Raw genomic sequence first — 22,664 nt, 5'->3', positions numbered from 1 at the left:
GCAGCATCCCCGTCGTCTGGCTGGTTTGTCATGCTAAGGGTGGGAGTCATGTTTAGCGGGTGGGGGGGAAACAGATGCAAGCTTCCCAGTGTTTGCATTGACAATATGAGCTGGTATGAGGCCCGTGTGCGTGCTTGTCCTCCCCTGGCTCTGTCGTTAGGTGCCCGGCCCATAATGTGGAGAGTGATTCACATCCATAGAGAGATCACTCTTTCATTGTGGATGGCGGGCTATTGTTTAACGGATAGGATGCGTGCACTTCGCTTTTCCTCAGCACACAATGGCATTAAAACACCGATTCACCACAGGCTTAATCGTTCTAGTGAGGATTCCTGCGTCTTTTCTGTACCCGGCACAATGTACTTGGGTAAACTTAATCACCGCTGATATTGTGCCACAAATGTACTGTCTTAAATTTAGTCCTCCAAGCTGATAAAAGTCATCCGTGCAAAACCTACAATACCCTGACATGTGGCGCCAATATTTATTTTTATTCTTTCACGGCTGCTCGGGGACTGTTAGCCACTTTTTTCGTTCTCTCCCTCGTTTTTCTCTCTCTCTCGACAGTGAAATGAATGGCAATACCAGGCATGCCATTAAGTAAAGCAGCACTGTATTAGGGCCTTGTTCTCCAACCTGCACCCAGCCGTGAGACTCGTGCTTATTGAAAAAGCAGCTGTGAGGAAAGAGAGGACAGGAGATAGGTGATGGTCTGTGGCTGCCCATCACTCGCTATGGCACGTTCAGTGTTAGTGTCTAGATGGTCACCATTCATTCAAGCAAGGCCTCAAATTTGAAGTACAATCTGGGATGTCTTTTTCTATCAATTCTTCAATAGGTAGATCTTGTCTTTCATAAAGGCCGAGGCCAGGGATCTTGGGCCTAAAAAGGTTGGTGACCACTGGTCTAGAGGGTCACCATTCATTCACGCTATGTGTGACGCCACTTGGAATTTTGTATGCATTATTTTTTTTATTCGTATGTTTAATTATGGAATGTATAATTATATAAAATTTTACAAAATTGTGTATTGTCTAATATAATATATTTATATAATTTTATGAAAAAAAATTATTTCAACTCTGAGCTTCTAAACTTCATAGTAAAACCTATTTAAATATAATTATTTTTCCAGGTATTTAATGCTTTCAGAAATTCCCATACTATGTTTAATACATAGCCTACTATATTCTGCAAAAATAATAAGAGTAGATGACTCTTTATTATTATTATTCCACAGTGGCCTCAAAAAGTTATTTGGACAATTAAGTCACACTTGAAAAGACTGTATGAATTTCACTGCATTAAATGAGATGAAAAATATCAAAACAAATGGCATCTGCAAACAAATTATTTATTTATTTATTTATTCATTTAAATTTCCTTATGTGCAATGTTTTGCATGAAAAGTGTGTTTGCACTCTTTTTCTTTAAAATAAATGCATCTTGGTTTGATTTTTTGTTAAATAATGCAATGACATTGCTGCATTTTTTTAGTGTGACCTACACTAATGTTTAAAAGTTTGGGGTTAACTGTTTTCAACATTGATAATAATAAGAAATGTTTTCTGAGCACCACATCAGCATATCAGAATGATTTCTGAAGGATCATGTGACACTGAAGACTGGAGTAATGATGCTGAAAATTCAACTTTGACTCACGGGGAAAAATTACATTTTGAAACATATTTAAATTGTAATAATATTTAACAATATTACAGTTTTTACTGTATTTTTGATCAAATAAATAACACCTTGGTGAGAATAAAAGACTTTTCAAAAACATGTAGTGTTAATATATTATGCTGTATTCATTTCAGATTGACTTTGAGAGGAATATTTTCACCCTCCATTAATATTTTTTCTGCTACGCAACACTTCCTCATTCTGTTCCGTTTTTGTTAATCAGCCAGTCTAATTTCAGAGGTTCATGTCAGAGACTGTAATTTCCGTGGCCGTCGTATCTGCAGAAATTAATAAGGCATTGCAGTCGTGATCTGTGAACTTGTGCACGATTTATATCACGCCCCACCCCAGCCTCATCTCCACATATACAACCCAGACGGACTGCAGCGTCTCCTGCCCTCCCCGTGACTCACAGACGGCCTGAGGTCAAGCCAGCGTGCGTCCTGACAAACAGCCTCGCTTGTGAGCGGAGATTTGTAACCGTGTCCCTGGTCCGCCGAATTTGAATTATTCCACCCGAGCCTGCCGTCGCTTTACGTCGGCGTGTGGCGTGGGGGGTTATTGTCACGAGGGGAGAGGGGGGCCGAATGATCCCCAGAAGCGGCACCAAGGGCAGGGGTGCGTGGTGAAGGACAGGGGGGAAAACAGGTGGGAGGTTAATGGCCCCTGGACCGGATCCACCAGCCGCTCAGACTTGATATATGGGCTTTGGGCCTGGTGCAGGCGTAGGCTTTCAAAGATATATTATTTCATTTGAGACGCAGCATTCTGGTCCCTGCATTTGTCCACTGATAGATGATGTCCACTGGCAGGGCAGTAGCCACAATTGGAGATAGCGTGTGAGTTTTCATAAGGCCTGCTCCTGTACATATTTTCTCTCTCGCTATTCTCCCATCTCTCCGCTCTGCCTTTTTGGCAAGCTGTTTTTTTTCTGCTATTTCAGTGGTAACAATATCTGTTTGATCAGAAGAGATGGGCAGCAGGAGACGTCCACAAAGGCCTCTTTTCATTCATAAATAATGCACAATTGGACAAAAACTCCATGTCTTGTCATGAATTCTGGAAGAATGTGGTGTTTTGGCACTTCATAAATATTGCAGCTCTGAAGTTCAAGTTTTTGCCCGCTGAAGATACCAGGAAAATTAATAATAACACTGACGTTCAAGGTGGACGAGGAAAGATGAATGTAAACATTAATTTATACACAGTCATGACTGATAATAAATCATTAAAAATATTATAATTATTTCTTATAATTAATTTCTTATTTAAAACTTTTTTAAAAATGTATTACTCCTTTTTTATTTATTACTTTGAAGCAAAAACAGACCTAAATGTAAAGAAAATCTGGAGTTACTGATCATTTCAAACAAACAAACAAACAAACAAACAAACAAACGAACAAATAAATAAATAAACTACCATTTTTGGGGGGTCAGTTTGGTGTCAGTAAGTTATTTAAAAAAAAAATTGTTATTTTTATTCAATAAGGATGCATTATGAATGAAAAGAGGCTTTTTTATTTATTATTTTGAACAAAAACTGACCTGAAAGTTATGAAAGTAGCATTCAGAAATACTAATTATTTCTCAGAAATCTCATCAGAAAGATGATAAACTATTGTTCAAAAGTTTAGGAAGATTTATTTATTTATTTAAACGGAAATTAATACTTTTATTCAGCAAGGATTGATAAAAAAAATGACAGTAAAGCATTTATAATGTTACAAAAGATTCAAATTCAAATAAATGCTGTTCTTTTTTCAGGAATTAAGGAAATTCAGGAATTAATTACGTTTAAAAATATATTAAAATAGAAAACAGTTATTTTAAATGGCAGTAATATTTCATAATATTACTATTTTAAATGTATTTTTAATCAAGAGACTTCAAAATCATTATTTCTTTTATTTTTTATGACTTAAAAATTGTGTAAAACAAAAATATTTATGTTGTGTCAAGATTTCTCGCAAATTTCTCCTAGTTTTTCTTCAAAAGTGCTCATTATAGCAGCCTGGTACCTTGTAAACAGGACTTTGTTTCCTGGAGGACTGATAAATGTGCATCCTGACTCCCTAAAGCTGCGTATAAGTCAGCCAACCAGATCGCAGCTCTTAAAACACGGCATCCACAGCTCTCTTTCACGGGGCATTGCATACAGTGCTTCCTATATGGCAACGGAGGTCAGCTTCGCTCTTTCTTTCTCCCTGAAAAATGCATCCTGCACCCTCAAGGCCTAACCGGGCGAAGGAAGGAAGTGCGTACACTTGTTAAAAGGGGAGATTTAGGGTCCGAACTCCCCTCAGGGCCTGTGGGAGACTCCAGGGAGGGGTTTGGAGCGGACGGAGAAGAGTCTGTTCATGCACTTGTTGCTTTGATGAGGGATAAAAGCCTGTCATGAACTTCTAGGTCCTGCCCAGGAGCTGATGGACTCGTACCGCTGCTTCCAGTCCTTCTGTTGCACTCGGAAATGGGGAAAAAAGACAGAGAAATAGAGAAATATGTTTACGCCTCTTTATCTTCACAGTGGCTTCGGCATTTGTAAGCACTTTGTACTCCGGAAAGGGACTAATGTTTGATATTATCTTTTAATGGCGATTAAGGTAAAAGCCTTTTTTATTGGCCGCACTGGATGCTTGTTAAAACTAGGATGTAGAGTGAAGCCCCAAAACACCCCAATCAGACTGAGTCGACGGCAGACAAACTGCTCCGAAGAGGCTGATTTAAGCTAGCAAATCAACTCAATCAACATTTTCACCCCTTATGTACTAGTCGAAAAGTAAAAAACGGCTGCGCATTTGCCCTCATAACCGCAAATAGTTGCTTTATACCAAAATAGCATCTTGTACAAGAGCCTTAATATCAGCCTTGCATTTAAACGACGCAATATCAGCATTCATGGGATGTTGCTTTGAAAAATGCTTTCATTTAGTAGATGGAATTGCTATAAATCACCATAAAAAAATCAAAAAACAAAACAAATTTTTTTTATTCTGTATATATATATATATATATATATATATATATATATATACTGTAATTACTTAATCCAAATGCATGCAAAACTTTCATACAAAATGCATTGATACTTAAATATTTAGAATATTTAGTATATATTAAATGTTTGTACACACATATATATATATATATATATATATATATATACTCAAACACTAATTATTTTCTATTACTTTTACTGTATTATACTGGCACAGAAATGTTTGCTTTTTTATGTTGAGGTTTTTTCGTGTACCTCACACTTGTAAATTAAATTTGCACAGCAGCTGTAGTTTTGCACCTGTTTTCCGTAATGGGTTCGAAACAAATCCATAAAATACAAGCGCCAACTGAAAGTGTAAAACTTTTTATGTGCACATTACAAAAGAGCATTTGTTTAATTCATCCAGATCTGCTGTTGTCCCGTCCTTCAGTGTTTAATTAACTTGTAGTAATCAGCGCAGGCATGAGGTTTCTAGTGTCCGATCTCAGTCTCCCTCTGTCAGCAGTTGTCTACGACGTCTATTTTTGCATCTTATTTACAGCTATCTATTCCAGACGTGCTGAAATGTCCCAAACACAATAGATAAGGACCGCGGTCCGAAAGACAGGGAGTGTGCAGGCTAGGCTTACACTTATATTTAACTGGACTGTGTGAATGGATTTGCTCCTGATGAACGGCATGTGTGATTCAGCTGGAGAACGTTAGACGCAGTTGCGAAGAAACGTTCACCAAGGCGTCAGAAAAAGACAAAGCCACCTGTTCATTAAACCGACTTATATCTTTTATTTCTGCCTCACAGTGTAGGTTCGACTGGCATCGTCCTGGCACTTTTAAACGTTTCCAAGCACATTACATCAATGAGCGTAACTTTCAGAATAGTTTTCGTAATTACATTCTTTCTTCATCCTGACCCCCTGACGAAGATGAAAGGAAGCTTTCACCATTTCTGAACTACGGGAAAATATTTCAAATTCGCACCAGGCCAACACTCAAGTAACTGACATGTTGACAGCGGTTTTAAAACTAGAGCGCATTGTGTTACAATGGTGCAATGCCAAAAATGGCACTATAGGGACATAATAGTTAAGACAGTAATGTTTCTCTTAGATCGTGTGCACAGGCCTTTGAGTTCTCTCTGTACCTGTTTGTAAGGCTCAGTGAAGGAGGGTGGTCTACAGCTGCATGCGTCTGACATTTTGGCACGAGACCCATCTAGTGTTATCCAGTTCACTTTTTGTTACCACAGTGTGTCACTCATTACAAAGGTTCTGGCTCAAAATCAAGTCATAATAATTATTTGATTAGAAAAAAAGAATTTATATATTATGGTATTGATGAAATGTCAGATGAAAATAAGTTATATAATATATATATATATATAAACTAAATACAATATACAGCCATAAAATAATAATAAATAAATAAATAATCAATGTGTGAATTATTATAGTATTATTATAGTAAATTATAATAATAATAAAATATTAAATGCATATTAATGTATTAATTATTTTTGATTGTCTAATTGTTTGAATATATAAAATACAAACACACACATATTTGCACAAATACATACTTTTTCTTACATTATTATATTATGGCAATATATATTGCATTTAGTTTTAAAAAATTATATTATGTGTGTATGTGTGTGTGTGTGTGTATGTATAATGCTATAAACAATAATTACAAATATAATTAAATTTAAAATTACAAAAACAAAAACGTCTCGGTTCCAACTGAAAGTGTAAAACTTTTTATGTGCACATTACAAAAGAGCATTTGTTTAATTCAGTCCGGATCTGCTGTTGTCTGTCCTTCAGTGTTTAATTAACTTGTAGTAATCAGCGCAGGCATGAGGTTTCTAGTGTCCGATCTCAGTCTCCCTCTGTCAGCAGTTGTCTACGACGTCTATTTTTGCATCTTATTTACAGCTATCTATTCCAGACGTGCTGAAATGTCCCAAACACAATAGATAAGGACCGCGGTCCGAAAGACAGGGAGTGTGCAGGCTAGGCTTACACTTATATTTAACTGGACTGTGTGAATGGATTTGCTCCTGATGAACGGCATGTGTGATTCAGCTGGAGAACGTTAGACGCAGTTGCGAAGAAACGTTCACCAAGGCGTCAGAAAAAGACAAAGCCACCTGTTCATTAAACCGACTTATATCTTTTATTTCTGCCTCACAGTGTAGGTTCGACTGGCATCGTCCTGGCACTTTTAAACGTTTCCAAGCACATTACATCAATGAGCGTAACTTTCAGAATAGTTTTCGTAATTACATTCTTTCTTCATCCTGACCCCCTGACGAAGATGAAAGGAAGCTTTCACCATTTCTGAACTACGGGAAAATATTTCAAATTCGCACCAGGCCAACACTCAAGTAACTGACATGTTGACAGCGGTTTTAAAACTAGAGCGCATTGTGTTACAATGGTGCAATGCCAAAAATGGCACTATAGGGACATAATAGTTAAGACAGTAATGTTTCTCTTAGATCGTGTGCACAGGCCTTTGAGTTCTCTCTGTACCTGTTTGTAAGGCTCAGTGAAGGAGGGTGGTCTACAGCTGCATGCGTCTGACATTTTGGCACGAGACCCATCTAGTGTTATCCAGTTCACTTTTTGTTACCACAGTGTGTCACTCATTACAAAGGTTCTGGCTCAAAATCAAGTCATAATAATTATTTGATTAGAAAAAAAGAATTTATATATTATGGTATTGATGAAATGTCAGATGAAAATAAGTTATATAATATATATATATATATAAACTAAATACAATATACAGCCATAAAATAATAATAAATAAATAAATAATCAATGTGTGAATTATTATAGTATTATTATAGTAAATTATAATAATAATAAAATATTAAATGCATATTAATGTATTAATTATTTTTGATTGTCTAATTGTTTGAATATATAAAATACAAACACACACATATTTGCACAAATACATACTTTTTCTTACATTATTATATTATGGCAATATATATTGCATTTAGTTTTAAAAAATTATATTATGTGTGTATGTGTGTGTGTGTCTTTGGTCTCTCTAAGCGAGATCCCAATTTCGTCGGTCATCCGACATGACGTCGAGAGTGACCGACTGAAAGGGAACTGTGTATTTATTAAATATATTCATATATAAATTCAATTCAATTTTATTTGTTTCTAATCCATATTATACTTGCAGATAAATAAAAAATAATTTTGAAACAATAAAATTACTTCTAGAACTATTGTTTGCTATTTTTATATATTATACTGTAATATTACTTAATTCATCCTATTAGTCTGGTGAATGTATGTAAATGCATAAAAAAGTTGAATATATATATATATATATATATATGTGTGTGTGTGTGTGTGTGTATATATATAAATTAATAACATTTGAACACTACTTTTGTTGACTTAAAAAATCTCTCTATCTATCTATCTATCTATCTATCTATCTAACTCTTAAATATATATTTTACTGTATTATCACTTAATCCAAATGCATGCAAAGGTTACTCCTTGATGGCAATTAAATGCATCACTGATATATAAATATTTAGAAAAGCTACTCTAAAAAGGGTTTAAATTGAATGAAATGCCGGAATGTAAAGGTACATTGAGAGATCAGCTGTTCTTTTGGGCCTCAATAAGAGCAGATGATGCAGTTACTAATGGCAGTGCGTTAGTACTCTTACAGACGAGACCAGACAGACGCATAAAGCCACTCTGGTAGGCGACTGCATCTCCCAGCTAAATAATACAGGAGCGCTGGCCTACCTGGACCCATTTCCCAACAGAGCCAATCAAGAGTCATTTCCTGTTGTCTGTCAGCGTGTCACACAAAAGCCATAAATATTGACAGCCGTCGCCAATAAAGACACCCATAAATCGAGGAATTGAGGAGAAAAATACGGCACGTGGGGAAATAAAATCAAATAAAAATACAGCGATCATTCTAAACGCGAGACGCCGCGTGTAAATATATGTGTGTGTGCGGCGTGCAGATGGAGAAGCTTGATCGATTTGGGCTCAACGTGGCGTGCACAACTCATTGTGGATGTGGAGAGCATTATTTTCTCACTGAGTCGTGGAAAGGGGGGTTGAGGTAAAGTAGCGTGGTGTGTGGTACTTCAGAGAGCCTTCCCTCCCATGACTGCATGTATATTAGGAGTCTAATGTTCAGCTGAATAATTGATCAGGGCTGCTGTGTTTTTTTGATAATTAGTTGATAGCTTCTTAGCTTTAAGCCCTCCGATCCAATGGAAGAGACTTGTTTTTTTGTACACTTTTTTTATGTGAATTGTTTGAAACAACTGCTCAGATGGACTTGATAAATGGCCTAAGGTTTGGATAAGTTTTGTTACGTTCCCATAACCTAATTTCATCCTTCTGTTCTCTCTGGATTGTGCTGTTGCTCAAGAGACTTATTAGAGTTTTGCAAAGCATGCGGAGAGAAAAAAGGTTGCGTTTTTTTATTGAATATCACTTCATTAATGAAAGGCTGCCACTTTACTGCTCATGAATGAATGAAATTAATTAGTCTTTAATCATAGCATCGAAAAGTAACAGAAACCCCTTCAGGAAAGTACATAAGAACATATACAGTATATGCACTTTGTAGTGCTTTATGGTTAACTACAGTATAGTTTTCTAGCAGTATGTGAAGAACAGACTGTAAGAACCTGTTTCAGTTTCATTCTGAAAAGATACACAGTAAGTGTCCTTGAAGTAGAATATGACTGCTGGCAACTGAACACGGCACAGCAGGTGTGGATTTCTTCTTTTTTTCCCCTATTGCTGGCATTTTTAAAATGCCAGCAATAGTATAGCCATTTATACCTCATCTGTTTCAGTACGTTTGTCTGAATTGGAATATAAAATTGTCAACTTCTGCCATCTACTATTATAAGTAATTAGAAGTTAGAAGTAGTGATAGACTGATATATAATGGCTGCTAAAATAAGTAAATAAATAATGAATTTAAAAATATTTGTAAAATTATTTAAAATAATTTTACAAATAAAAAAAAAACTGATTAATAAGTACCAAAAAATTATTTATATTTAAATTTGTAATTTATTTAAGAAATATTTTTAAATATGTTCAAAATAATTTACAAATGTTGGATATATAAATTTGTAAAAATATAATATACATTTTATAATATTTTTATAATATGAATATATTAATTATATATATATATATATAAGCATGTGGTCGGCCATTGAAAAACCCATATGGGTTGAGCACTAATTAGAAGCAGCATTTATAGTCTCCTTCATCTCTGTGATGTTTGACATGTCCCACTAAACTCTGCTGAATTTATTGTGGGATGACATGACGAGGGGCTCCGATCAAACTCTGGGTGTTTCACAGGTCAAGAGTCACACTCGGGAGCGTGTTAATGCAGTCACCGTGGGAACTGATCAATCTATTCCCCATCTCGATCGATCAAACACCCCTCCTGCAGCCCCAGCATCAGCCAGCCACTCCACCAAGTTGCTCGGTGTCCACTTGCTAGCCTTGGACAAGTCCCAAACCAGCTCACCTGCACGCTAACACATGAATTATGGGCATCTGTTTATCCCCCCTCACAGAGACACTCGGAGAAAGAATACCATGAGCTCTTCACAGATATAGCTACAACAAGGAATGCAAATGTTTTCCCAAAGATATTTTATGACATCTCAATTTACATTGCTGTCAGGCACACAGTCAAAGCCTACATAATCTATGTGCCCCATGGACACGACATCACTGGGACAAGATTATAGAATGGATAGTTTGCATTGCTGAGAGTCGGTTTCTGCATCCAGCCTTTCTTAGACTGCTGTAACACACCACACGCAACATACAGTATCTAAACATTTTGAGCACATTTTAATAATGTCACTATGAACTGTCACAGTTTCGAAAACCTATTTCAGATTTAAATATTTAATTTACTCTCCCTTATGTCATTCCAAGCCCTTGTGATTCTTGCTTCTGTTGAACACGAAATTAGACATTTTGAAGAATCTTAGCTGCAATTTTCCATAATGAAAGCATTTTTTTGGCCATTCGCCATAAATGTGGTCCATACGGCTATTGCTCTAGAGATGACAATTCCTTTAAAGTCATACAATAGATTTTCTTGTGGGAAACACATTGAAAATAAATTGTGATTCACTAAAAATCTTGCCCTCCACCTCAGCTTACGAGAAACACAAGACTCATGATGTTTATTTTGGAAATTTTAGGACTAAGGCACTTTTATGCCCTTTTTGTAACTTTTCGGCCCTTGGTGTCGATATTCTTTGATTATATGGAAAAGAGCCGCTCTTCAAAATGTCTCCTTTTGTGTTCCTTAGAAGAAAGACAGTCATACAGGTTTGAAATGACATGAGGGTGAGTAAAGTATGATAAAATTTTAATTTTTAGGTAAACTGTATCTTTAAAACAAATCAGTTACTGAACTACGTTCAGCCATTTGTCCCGATTATAGATCATTAGTACACATTAGTATATATTAGTATACAATTAAACTCCTGCAACGCTCTTTCACTAGGCTCTATCCCATTTGAAGCAACATCGGACTCTAAAATAAGTCGGGAGAGAGAGTGCCAGGCAGCTCCCTCAGAGGAGCACGAGTATGAAGCAATGGGGCCACAGCGGCTGGTGGCCACCTGCTCAAAGTCCCGGCATGCTTATCAACCCCCCTGGCAGCAAGAGAGCAAGTGAACAAACAGAGACCCTGCCATGACAAACAAGCTGGGAGATTTCCACAAGATCAGTGAAAAGCGAGGCCAAATAAACCAGGCCCTTCAGTCTCGAGCATCCAAAGCACGTCAAATCAGCTCCCATGGGACGGCTAAAGAGGAAGCCAGAATGTGACACCTCAGCACAAATTGTTAACACTTCCTTTGGGGATTCAGGGACACTTATCTTCCATAAGTGTAACTGTACATTTATAGGTTTCCAAAAACTATTAGTGTTGATAAAGAGATGAACTTTTGTTACATTTTCGCTTCGGACATGAATGATACCTTAAAGGGATACTCCACCCCAAAATGAAAATTTTGTCATTAATCACTTGCCCCCATGTCGTTCCAAACCCGTAAAAGCTTCGTTCGTCTTCGGAACACAATTTAAGATATTTTGGATGAAAGGCTTGTAACTGTCCGATTGACTGCCAAATAAATAACACTGTCAAGGCCCAGAAAAGTATGAATACGCTGTTTTAGTTCAAATCAAAGCGTAAATAAACGTAGAAAACGTATCCGTGTGGTGCAGCTGACACAGACAAGTAGAACAGTATACGCAGTTTACGTCCAGCGGATATTCTCCAAAATGGCGCTATGGTGATGCGGAGAGACACAGAAGAGACGAATTGTTGAATAAAGTCATTATTTTTGTTTTCTTTGCGTACAAAAAATATTATCGTCGCTTCATGAAATTCAGATTGAACCACTGATGGCAGATGGACTATTTTGACGATGTCTTTCATACTTTTCTGGGCCTTGACAGTGTTATTTACTTGGCAGTCAATGGGACAGTCACAAGCCTCCCGGTTTTCATCCAAAATATCTTAAATTGTGTTCTGAAGACGAACGAAGCTTTTACGGGTTTGGAACGACATGGGGGTAAGTGATTAATGACAAAAAATTTCATTTTGGGGTGGAGTAACCCTTTAAACTGTGGAGAGGTTTATTTAGTAATAGTAATACTACATATTTCTTGAGTTTTGGTCACAATGCGAAATTTTGTGGGCAAAAAAAATGTCCATTGTCCATTGTCAATAGCGTAGAGATGTATAAAGCATCGCTCACACTTTCAAACGAAGCAGCTTTCCGTTGGTTAACGCAGTGAATTCGCACAAGCTAAATCTGAATTTTTTTGCCCTGACATGAAACTCCTGATTCTTATTAGAATGACTGGATTTCGGACATGAGATTTTTCTGAGCAATGGTAAATGTGACCAGCTTTTGCGATCTGACTCTCTAAAGTTAAACGGAAATTAAACAGAAGAAAAAAGCAGGGACCTAAGTCATATATACTCATGAAAAATGACTCTTTTGGCTTGGACCAGTAAGCAACCACCCAGAACACCTTAGCAACAGCTTAAAAGCCTCTTCATGTAATGATACATTTTTTCTTATATAAACTGCTGTAAAAAAAAATCACCAACAGAAGGGAAACATCCAACATGAAATACTATTTGTCAGCCTGGCAGAAAGGAAGTGCGCGTAGCAGCGTATGAACAGATGTCCACAGAAGACGACTCAAAGCTCACCACCTGACGGCACCATTGAAGTGCACTTCAAACCTCACCTGTAGTTTCGCCGACCAGCAACGCTGATCCACATCCAAGAGGTCAGAAGATTTCAGATGGGATTTTTTTTTTTTTACCCCTCGTATAATTTTTTTCTCTCTTCCTCGTATTTATGCAAATGTGACTATGGACCGCACACTCACAGCATGCCTTTAGTTGTAAATAAATCATTCATCTCATTCTGTTCATTAATGGGCACTCAAGGAGATTCTATTAATCTGTTCATTAGGGCACTTCAAAAACAACAAAAAATACTTATTAAAAGCAGTACCAGCTGCGTAAGCTCATTACTCGCACAAAACTGTGTGGGATAAAACTTTTTTTTTTTTGGCAATTTGGAGTATATTCTATTATCGCCGGTCAACCCTTTCAGGAAGTGATGAATAAATATTACTTTTGGAAATGCAACGAGAAATATTTGCACATCATTTACATTAAAAATGAAAAAAATATATATATTGCAGGAATTTGCAATGTAATTTTTACAAATAATCATGGTACATTGTATATGGCAACTTCCTTAATTCCATTCAATGTGCCGTTGAGGCAGACAGGGTCTTAGGGTCTTCTTTAGGAGCAGGAATTTCAGCAATTGATTGCTACATTGATCTAGCAATGCCTGAATGACCGTAAAGGAATTAAATTGGTTTCTTGGAGGATATGCATTTTTTATCATAAGAGAGAAGTAAAAGCTCTGATTTTGACAATTTGGAAGCACAGCACGTGAATAAACGCAAAAATCTGAGTTTTAGCTGTTGCACACTTTATATATCTGAGGGATGCAAGAAGAATGTGTGTATTGTGAGATTTCAGTGTAGGTCAACAGATTTGATGTTTAATCACTTCTTATTCAGTCAAACAAAAGCTCAGATTCCTAATTTAATGCCTCTAGACTGAAATCAATAAGTGTGTTTTTATTTGGCTGATCTCCAGGTATTTTTCCAGCACCTTCCAGCTCATCTAGATAAACATTAACACCCGATTGCCATCTTATTTTTAGCTTGTCATGATTATACAACTGAATTTACAATCTGCGAGTCTGCCTGAGTTTATTCCTGTGATCCATGCTGGAAAAATACTAATCACATCAACTGTATGACAGTCTAAAACATTTAAAAAACGCATATTTTGTCAGTGTTGCTGGGTGATATGTATATAATTGTAATGCACATGAGCACAATGTATTTCTGTTTAAGCTGTTTGTAAAAAACTAAATAAACAGTTGATGTTGTTCTGTTTTCATGAATAATAAACCCAAAATTGTCAAAATGATAAACCCAGAATTATCAAAATAAGCCCAAATTTTTTTAAATGATAAACCCAGTTGTCGAATGATAAACAAAAATTTATTGTAATGTAATTGATAGATATTATGTATTTAAACAATAATGCTATTTTCTTTGCAAATTGTTTGTAAAATCATTCCTTCATAAATTGGCAAAATTCAATTCAAGAATGGTTTCAATATTACTTAAAAATAGTAAAAGTAGTTTTACGAAAAATTTAAATAAATGAATTCTGCTGATTTCATGAACGAGGTCCCATAAACATAAACTTTTATACAGATTTGATAGCAATTTTTGTAAAAATTGTTCTTAATAACTTTTTTCCTGTAAATTGCCAAATTTACGGAAGCAAATAGTGTTAATAGGATTTAAAAATAGCAAAAGTAGTTTTACACAAATCATTCTGCTCATGTTTGACTAATGAGACCCAATAAATGAAAACTTTTGTACGCATTTGAGTGTCAATTGTGTAAATCACACTTTCTGTGTACATTGTTAAAAAAAACATTCTTTTTTAAATTGATGCATTCAGATTTAGTTTTAAGAATAGTAAAAAAAATGAACAATAATTTTTACAATTTTATACAGAAATTGTAACAGTTCGTTCTGCTTGTTTTTCATGAAAGCGGCCCAAAAAACACCAACCTTTGTAGGTATATGAGTAAAAAACATTCCTAAATGTTTGCGTTCAATTCAACATTACATTTAAGAAAATTACTTATTTAAATTAAAAATAGTACAACTATTTTTATGAACGATTTACACAGAAAAACGCAAATGCTGATCACATTTGATAGCCACTGTGTATCAAACTACAAAGTCACACTACCTCCAGTGTTAAAGGACATAGCTTGCCTGTCGTAAGTGCACATCAGAGCCGAGTTACACATAGCTGTGACAGTGCAAAGGGAAGTGAGCTGACATGGAAACAGCAGTGTCAGACACACTTTAAAAGGTCAGAGATGCCTTCTCTGCCCATCTGACGTGTTTCTGGCAGCAGCCCCGGTCTGCTGTGTCTTCCCCTGTTTTGACTCATGGCACCCTCGTCCCTGTTTGATGACCCAAAAGCGCCGGGCATCAGAGGCTCATGTGGGGACAGCCTTTGATGAGAATGCCTGTCAAAAAATGACCAAATGACAGGTTTCTTTGTAGAATGGGCATGTCTGGCTTGCATGAATTGAAACATGAGATGTGCTAACAATGCCAAACGCATATATTTGCTTCTTGGGCTTAAAAACCGGTCCTAGTATTTCAAACCTGAAGATTTTATGTTAGAAATCAGGCCATACAGTATTGATTGTACAGTAAAAGAGTTGATATAAGTGATCCAGTGATACCAAACAAGAAGAGATTTAATTGGTTTTCTGAGGATTTTGCTTTGCCGGATTTGGAAATCCATTCTTTCAATTGATTTTGTAGCATTTGTTATGACTATGAGAGCAGCACAAACAAGAATCACAAGCAGTCAAAACAATCCGAACCAGATATCGATGGAGCCTCCCAAGGTAGTAAGAGGCATTTCTTTCACGTTATCTTTGCCTTGAGAAACCACAAGTATTATTTTAACAACTCACTGTTTTCACAAGTCTTCATAATCATTCATTTTCATTTACATTTCTGTATTTTCATCACCCTTTTTTAAACTTCTCTCATGGGTGAATTAAGAATCAAAACCGTTTCACGTGTAGCTCTTCAACTGTCCACACAGAAACACGTAGCAGTTTGAAGAATAGTCGGACGGGGACTAATTTTCAATATTTTTCCTCATTCTCACTCTTGTGTTTAATAATTGACCAAGAGAGCCATGAGAACCCAGGAGGGTGACAATGAATGTGTTGTTGGAGCCGTTCAACTTCTGTGCGAGAGCGCTTCAATGTACGTGCTCCTAAGTGCGCTACGCTAAACACGCTACTTAATCACAAAGGATAAATGAAGCTGTATCTCTTGACAAACATATTAATTAACAGCGGGTGAAAAACAGTGACATTTGGTGAAGTTCACACGAGAACGACCTCTTGCGACCTAAAGACCAATATTGATTTCCTGCCGGCTGTCCGAATTACTAACGCAGAGACACGAGTGTCGAAGGTTGAAATAACATTCAAATGACAAATGACTGAACAACAACTTTTGTGAGTGAAAAACCAAAAAGAAACAACATTTGTAAACCTTTTGAACTCCATAATGTTGCATATTTGGGATATTAAATGAAAAACAAAAATATACAACAGAACTTGATATTATCCATCTGAGATTGATTGATCATGATAAGTTGTTTCTACACTACTGGTAAAAATTTTTGAAATAATTAAGATTTTCTAATATTTTTGAAGGAAGTCTCTTATGCTCACCAAGGTTTGATTTAAATACAGTAAAAACAGTAATATTGTGAAATGTTATTACATTTTTAAACAACTGTTTTTCTATTTGAATATATATTTTAAAATGTAATTTATTTTTGTGATCAAAGCTGAATTTTCAGTTCATTACTCCAGTTTTCAATGTCACATGATCCTTCAGAAATCTAATATGCTGATTTGTAGCTCAAGAAACCAAATCAATATTGAAAACAGTTGTGCTGCGTAATATTTTAGTGTTAATGTCTTTCAAAAATTTGACGACTGGTGGTGTATATAACATGATTATTGGGGTAGAGTTGAATGAAATATGCTAAAAAGGGGCGTTCTTTCAGGATTCCCCCCCCCCCAGATAATATGATGTCAATAATTATTAATTATGTGACTAGAAACAAGTTTTTAAAAAGTAAACAGGGTACATTTTTATTTGATAACTCTAAATAGGCTAAAAAATATTGATTCAGATTAGGACAGTTGCTACACGATTTACCCAAAAAAGGAAATCACTCAAAACTTAAACATTTTCAAAGATGATCCAGTTAATCAAGGTTAAATTCAAAACTTTAAAGCATTTCAAACATGACCACCTACTTGAAGAAGTTCAAGTTCAACACATTTGTTGGTCTCCTCTCAGGTTGACGACCAAATGAAGCTTCTCCAGAACTGTTGGAGTGATCTCCTCATCCTGGACCACGTTTTCCGGCAGGTGATGCACGCCAAAGAGGGCTCCATCCTCCTGGTCACGGGGCAACAGGTGAGCGTCAGCTTCAGTCTCCTCCATTCCTCCCCGTAGATCTCATCAGGCCTTTTTGCCAGAGTGGATCAACATCCTTTAAAGTGCTATCGACTGCCCCGGCCACTCCATTAAAAATAGATTACGCTTAGGTATAAACTAATGTGGCCAGAATAATCAATTGTACACTTCTTATCAAGTGTGTGGTGAACGAATAAATAAAATGGTTGGTTAAGCATGCACGAGTCATCGCGGTGAAGAAGGGATGAGAGACGGACAGGGAGGGAAAGCAGAAGATATGTATGATTTACCTCAGTCGTCTCTGAGGAACATCGCTGGACGGACGCCTCAGGCTCAGCTGAAGTTTTCTGCACACGAGTACCTTTAATTCTGTCTTCAGCTCCAGCACATGCACACACACTTCCAGAAGATGTTTAAACTGCTTATAAATAAATATGCTTCTGTCTGCCTGTCAGTAAGACTTGAGTTTAATTTTGAATTCTCTGTTTTCCCTCCTCCCTCTCCTGCTCAACAAAGTGATCTCCAACTGTAGTGACAGCTCAAACACAGCGACTCGTGAACGGCAGAACTTTTTCAAAGAGTTCACAGCTTATCGGAGAGCTGTGTATTGAAACAAAAGTGAATTACAGGCGATAAATTATATGATAGAGATACGGAGAGGTCATCTAAGGATAAGAGCACAGTTCAAGAAACATATAATGGTGACTTTTCGTGGCTGGGAACACACATGCTCTGGTAAATCATACAGTGAGCGACGCGAGTTCAAATCTGGCTCCTGATGCGATTTCCACCAAGTCAACTAAAGGACTGAGAAAACCCAAATTTAACATCTTTGATGTCTGAAAAACATCTCAATAGTTTCTTCGAAACAATAATGAGATTAAATGGTGAACAAACTCACATGCACTGGTAAATTATACAGCTATCAAAACGAGCTTGAATCCGGCTCCTGACGTGATTTTCTTAAAGGACATCTTTAAGATGTCAAAAACGTAATAAATGTAGAATGCTGAATCCCAGAACAGATCTAAACAACGTCTCACACTGATATGAAAGTTTTCAATCAAAAAATCTCAATATGAACTCAAGCATTTCTATATCTATATGCTACTTATATTAATTTTAAAGGTCCATACTTTTTCTCTGTCAACATTTGTTTACTTTTAATTTTAGGAGAAACATTTGAGACAAAGTTTTTTCAGTATTCTTCAAGCATTTCTTATCAAATTCTCCCTAGATTCTCCCAACGATATGCTATATGTGACCCTGGACCACAAAACCAGTCATAAGGGTCAATTTTTCGAAATGAGTTTTAAGCTGAATAAATAAGCTTTCCATTGATGTATGGTTTGTTAGGATAGAACAATATTTGGCTGAGATACAACTATTTGAAAATCTGGAATCTGAGGGTACAAAAAAATCTAAATATTGGGAAAAGCGCTTTTAAAGTTGTCCAAATGAAGTTCTTAGCAATGCATATTACTAATCAAAAATTAAGTTTTAATAAATTTACAGTAGGAAATTTACAAAATGTCTTCATGGAACATGATCTTTACTTAATATCCTAATGATTGTTGGCATAAAAGAAAAATCAATAATTTTGACCAATACAATGTATTTTTGGCTATTGCTACAAATATACCCCAGCGACTTAAGACTGCGTTTGTGCTCCAGGGTCACATATATACATAATTTTATAGCTCTATACTTTTTCTATGTTATCATTTGAGACAAAGTTGATATTAAAAGAAACCCAACTGAGAAACTACACTTTTTGGTGTCGACCCGAGTCTATTTGAGGTCAGAATTGGATTAGTTTGGTTAGTGTGAAAGTGGTTTTTAGCCTCCTGAACCATGAAAGAGCAAACTCTGAGCACTAAAATCGGAGACCGTTTGTTAGATATCACATGTGGAGATCTGTGAGAGTTCACAGCGCTCACTATCTTTGATTTGTCTGGATTGCAAGTGCTCTGCTTAGCGTGCCTCTATGTTTGATTAGCGAGGTCTGGAGGAGGGTTGGGGGCGGGTGGAGGAGGGCCAGACCTTGTTTGCATATTTTGCCTAATGAACAGCTGGTGCTGAAAAAAGCCTTTGGGAAGAGAGAAGGCAAAGGCTCAAACAGTTCATTACGTCCTATTATTCCAGGGCAGACTACTGACAGCCCGGCCACACAACACACTCGCACATGAACACGGGCTTATGCATAACAAACAAATGCTCTGCCAGTTGTTAAAACAATATTGTGATTCAGTAATTCAGTGTAATATAACTTCCAACTGGTGTGTAGTGAATATATATATATATATATATATATATATACATATACACACATATATATATTATATAGTTATAGTTTTTTATTTACATACATTAAAATTGAGTTACAACACTGTCAGTGACTGTCAACTGAACTGCCCACTGTCTCTCCTCTGGTTTGAGGACGTCATTGTTTCTCCCTAGTGTTGGTATGGCAGCAAAGCACTGTGGGGGATCAGTCCTGAAGTTCTGCGACACATGACACTACATGGGCGGCTTTCCAATATGTTACAGACCTACATCTCCCCCTCCACCCCTTCTTTTGCTGTATCTGTCTGTCTGCCTCTCACACTGAAGGTCCCGGGCCTTTAGAAGAATCCAGATCATCATAATCATATTCATACAGGGCATAGAATTTTGTCAAGATCAAGCATAAACTGATATTTATAGTGTCAGAATAAATTAGGGAATATTGCTACAAACGGTTTGCCAGGTTTTGTTCAGTTGTGTCAACCCTCATTATGGAACAAAAATGTTACAAATCACATATTTTACTGACAATTTTTTAGGATTTTTTGTGAGTTTTGTCACCTGAATTTTCAGTAGTGTATATTTTTTCAATACTTGTATTGATATAAATATGCATCATTATCAAAAATGTATTTATATTAGTAGTAATGTTTGTTTAATATATTCAGTATTGTGCATTATTATTGTTTTTAAGAGTAATCCTTTTACTTTATCTGGTTACTAATGCTTGGGGCACATGGTCAGTTGGTCAAATCCCTGTTTATTGACAACTTCAGCAGCTTCATATGGGCCTTGAAGAGATCCACGAATACAGCTGGTGAGAAATGAGCAATTCTCCAGCCAGGACTTTAAAAAATTCCACTCATCATATTTACACAATAAATAAATTCCAAACCGCCCACGTTTTTAATTGCAAATCCAGCTCAGAGGGAGCTCTCTTTACGCTTAGGAGGCCCATAGTCTACCTTCTTCCAGAAACCCTGGTGCAGTCAATTATGGTAATGAATTGTCAATAAATATAAAAATTTAATATGGCCTGCTTACAGTGAGTGGCAGCTAAGGACTTGCCTCCAAGACAAATTTGCTGCTGCTGCAGATATTAAGTGCACCTGAAAGGGGAGGAGAGGGCCACGGGGGTCCCGCGCAGGGTTCGGTCCGGTAGCCTGGGGGACCTCCAGGGGCCCCCGCTCACTCGCGCCTCTCCAACCCCCACCGCCCACGTCTGGCGTGGGGCGCTAGGGTCCGAGCACCAGGGATGGAGAAACGTGCAGCTCTTCCCCGTTCGGTTTGATGCTGATTATCATTCAGACCTCGGCCCAGCACACTGTCCCTGCTGTGTAGAGAGAAGCCTGGGAAGGAGAGAAAGGGAGAGAGGCGTATCAAACGTAGAGCTGCCAGAACTGGTTACATGCTTACTTCAGATGCCGCTGAAAAACTCGAAAGGTGGTGCCAAGTGCTGTCTGGCTGATTGAACTTTTAAAGTAAAAGGACTCTGATTCAAGAAATAGAATTTTCGATGAACAAGACCTAAACTTTTCCTAAAGCATTCCCAACAACTCTTTTTGTTATAAAATATGCACTGAGTCCCAGCTCTAAACAAATATGAGCACATCTTCTCGAAATAAACTTTTTAACAATGATAGCATTTCTGTTTGCAAGAAATTAATTGAAAAGTTCCAAACTATACAATAATTACTTCAGATTGGCTCAACCAATGGACCAACTAATGGAAGACGTAAAGAGTGTTCCGAAAACTTGTTGGAAAGCAATCTTTCTTTCGATCTTCAAATTATTTTTGAAATTCCACTTATAGTAGTATCTCTCTATACCCGAGATGTTTCAAACCTTCAGAGATTTGGCATGTTGCTTGTGGTAATACCTTTGTTTGTGTGTGTGTGTGTGTGTGTGTGTGTGTCTGAACACTCTGGCCCTTTCTCTTCAGGTGGATTACACCCTAATTGCCTCCCAAGCCGGTGCCACACTCAACAACCTCCTTAGTCACGCACAGGAGCTGGTGAGCAAACTACGATCCCCCCAGCTGGACCAGAGGGAGTTTGTCTGCCTCAAGTTCCTGGTGCTGTTCAGCTTGGGTGAGTACAGAGAAAGGGGTGGAGGGGTGGAGAGAAGCGGGCTACAGCCTCTGTGCATTATCCAAATCTCACTTGCTTGCTCCCAAGGTTCTTGAGGGACCTTGAGATAAGCCACAAGACCGCATTCACTTCCCCCTGTACAATAAGACCATCATTATGAATGCCACCGTTACCAGTGATGGAAGAATAGTTCAGTCAGCCCCAAACTGTTATTCTCAGAAAAAGGTGTAGATCTCATTCACTCTAGAATTCATTTCGTCACTCTTCATACAGTACGTCACTAGTAATGTTTTCATCATAAATCTGCATATTGCAGAAACAATCTATGAACAAAGCCACATTTCAGTGTGTTCAAAAGACCAAATCATTTTTTTCTGGGGAAAATTTCAGCAAAATGTAAACGGAAGTCGAAGCCACTGTTGCTTTCTTTAAATAAATGTAATAACTGTGGTTTAAAGAGTGCAGTAAAAAGCAGTTCCAGTTTTTTTGGGGAATTTCCACATTTCCAAAATTCAATTCAAATTTCCAAAATTCAAGTTTCTGACATCCTCTTCAACCTGCCATTTCCTATTCCCTGAGTGAATTAGTCAGTCATGTGACTTTTTCGACCATTTTTTTTCTTTCAGTGAAAATATGTTTCCAGCCAAATAAATAGTCAAACATGTACTCACCATTTTTTATGTGCATTTTGGAAATTTTATGTGAATCTTGGTATTTCCATCCAGCAGTTTTTATGCAGTATCCCAAAATTTGCATTAAATATGTGAATAAAAACCTGGCTAATGACTGTTTACAAGACACACACTAATCAATAATCAATCTTGACCTGCCATGTTTGAATTATGACAGAATTAAAATTTTTGGGTGTATCAATTATTATTAT

General features: G+C 36.9%; 1 protein-coding gene across 3 annotated transcripts in view; it reads left to right on the top strand.

The window, feature by feature from the left end:
• nr5a2 (nuclear receptor subfamily 5, group A, member 2) overlaps positions 1-22,664 on the top strand; it is a 55,388-nt gene that overhangs the window by 16,980 nt on the left and 15,744 nt on the right. For 2 of the 3 annotated variants that reach the window (XM_016500685.1, XM_016500684.1), the window contains exons 5-6: positions 17,286-17,405; positions 21,634-21,781. In XM_016500685.1, coding sequence (XP_016356171.1) covers positions 17,286-17,405; positions 21,634-21,781 — 268 coding nt within the window. Of the gene's footprint in view, positions 1-17,285; positions 17,406-19,865; positions 20,090-21,633; positions 21,782-22,664 lie in introns of those variants that run through there. The other variant, XM_016500686.1, reaches the window with a different exon arrangement.

This window comes from Sinocyclocheilus anshuiensis, unplaced genomic scaffold (assembly GCF_001515605.1).
Source record: "Sinocyclocheilus anshuiensis isolate Anshui unplaced genomic scaffold, SAMN03320099.WGS_v1.1 scaffold766, whole genome shotgun sequence".
Lineage (NCBI taxonomy): Eukaryota > Metazoa > Chordata > Actinopteri > Cypriniformes > Cyprinidae > Sinocyclocheilus > Sinocyclocheilus anshuiensis.
The sequence above is the reverse complement of the archived record's forward strand: the minus strand, read 5'-3'. Positions and strand labels throughout refer to the sequence as shown.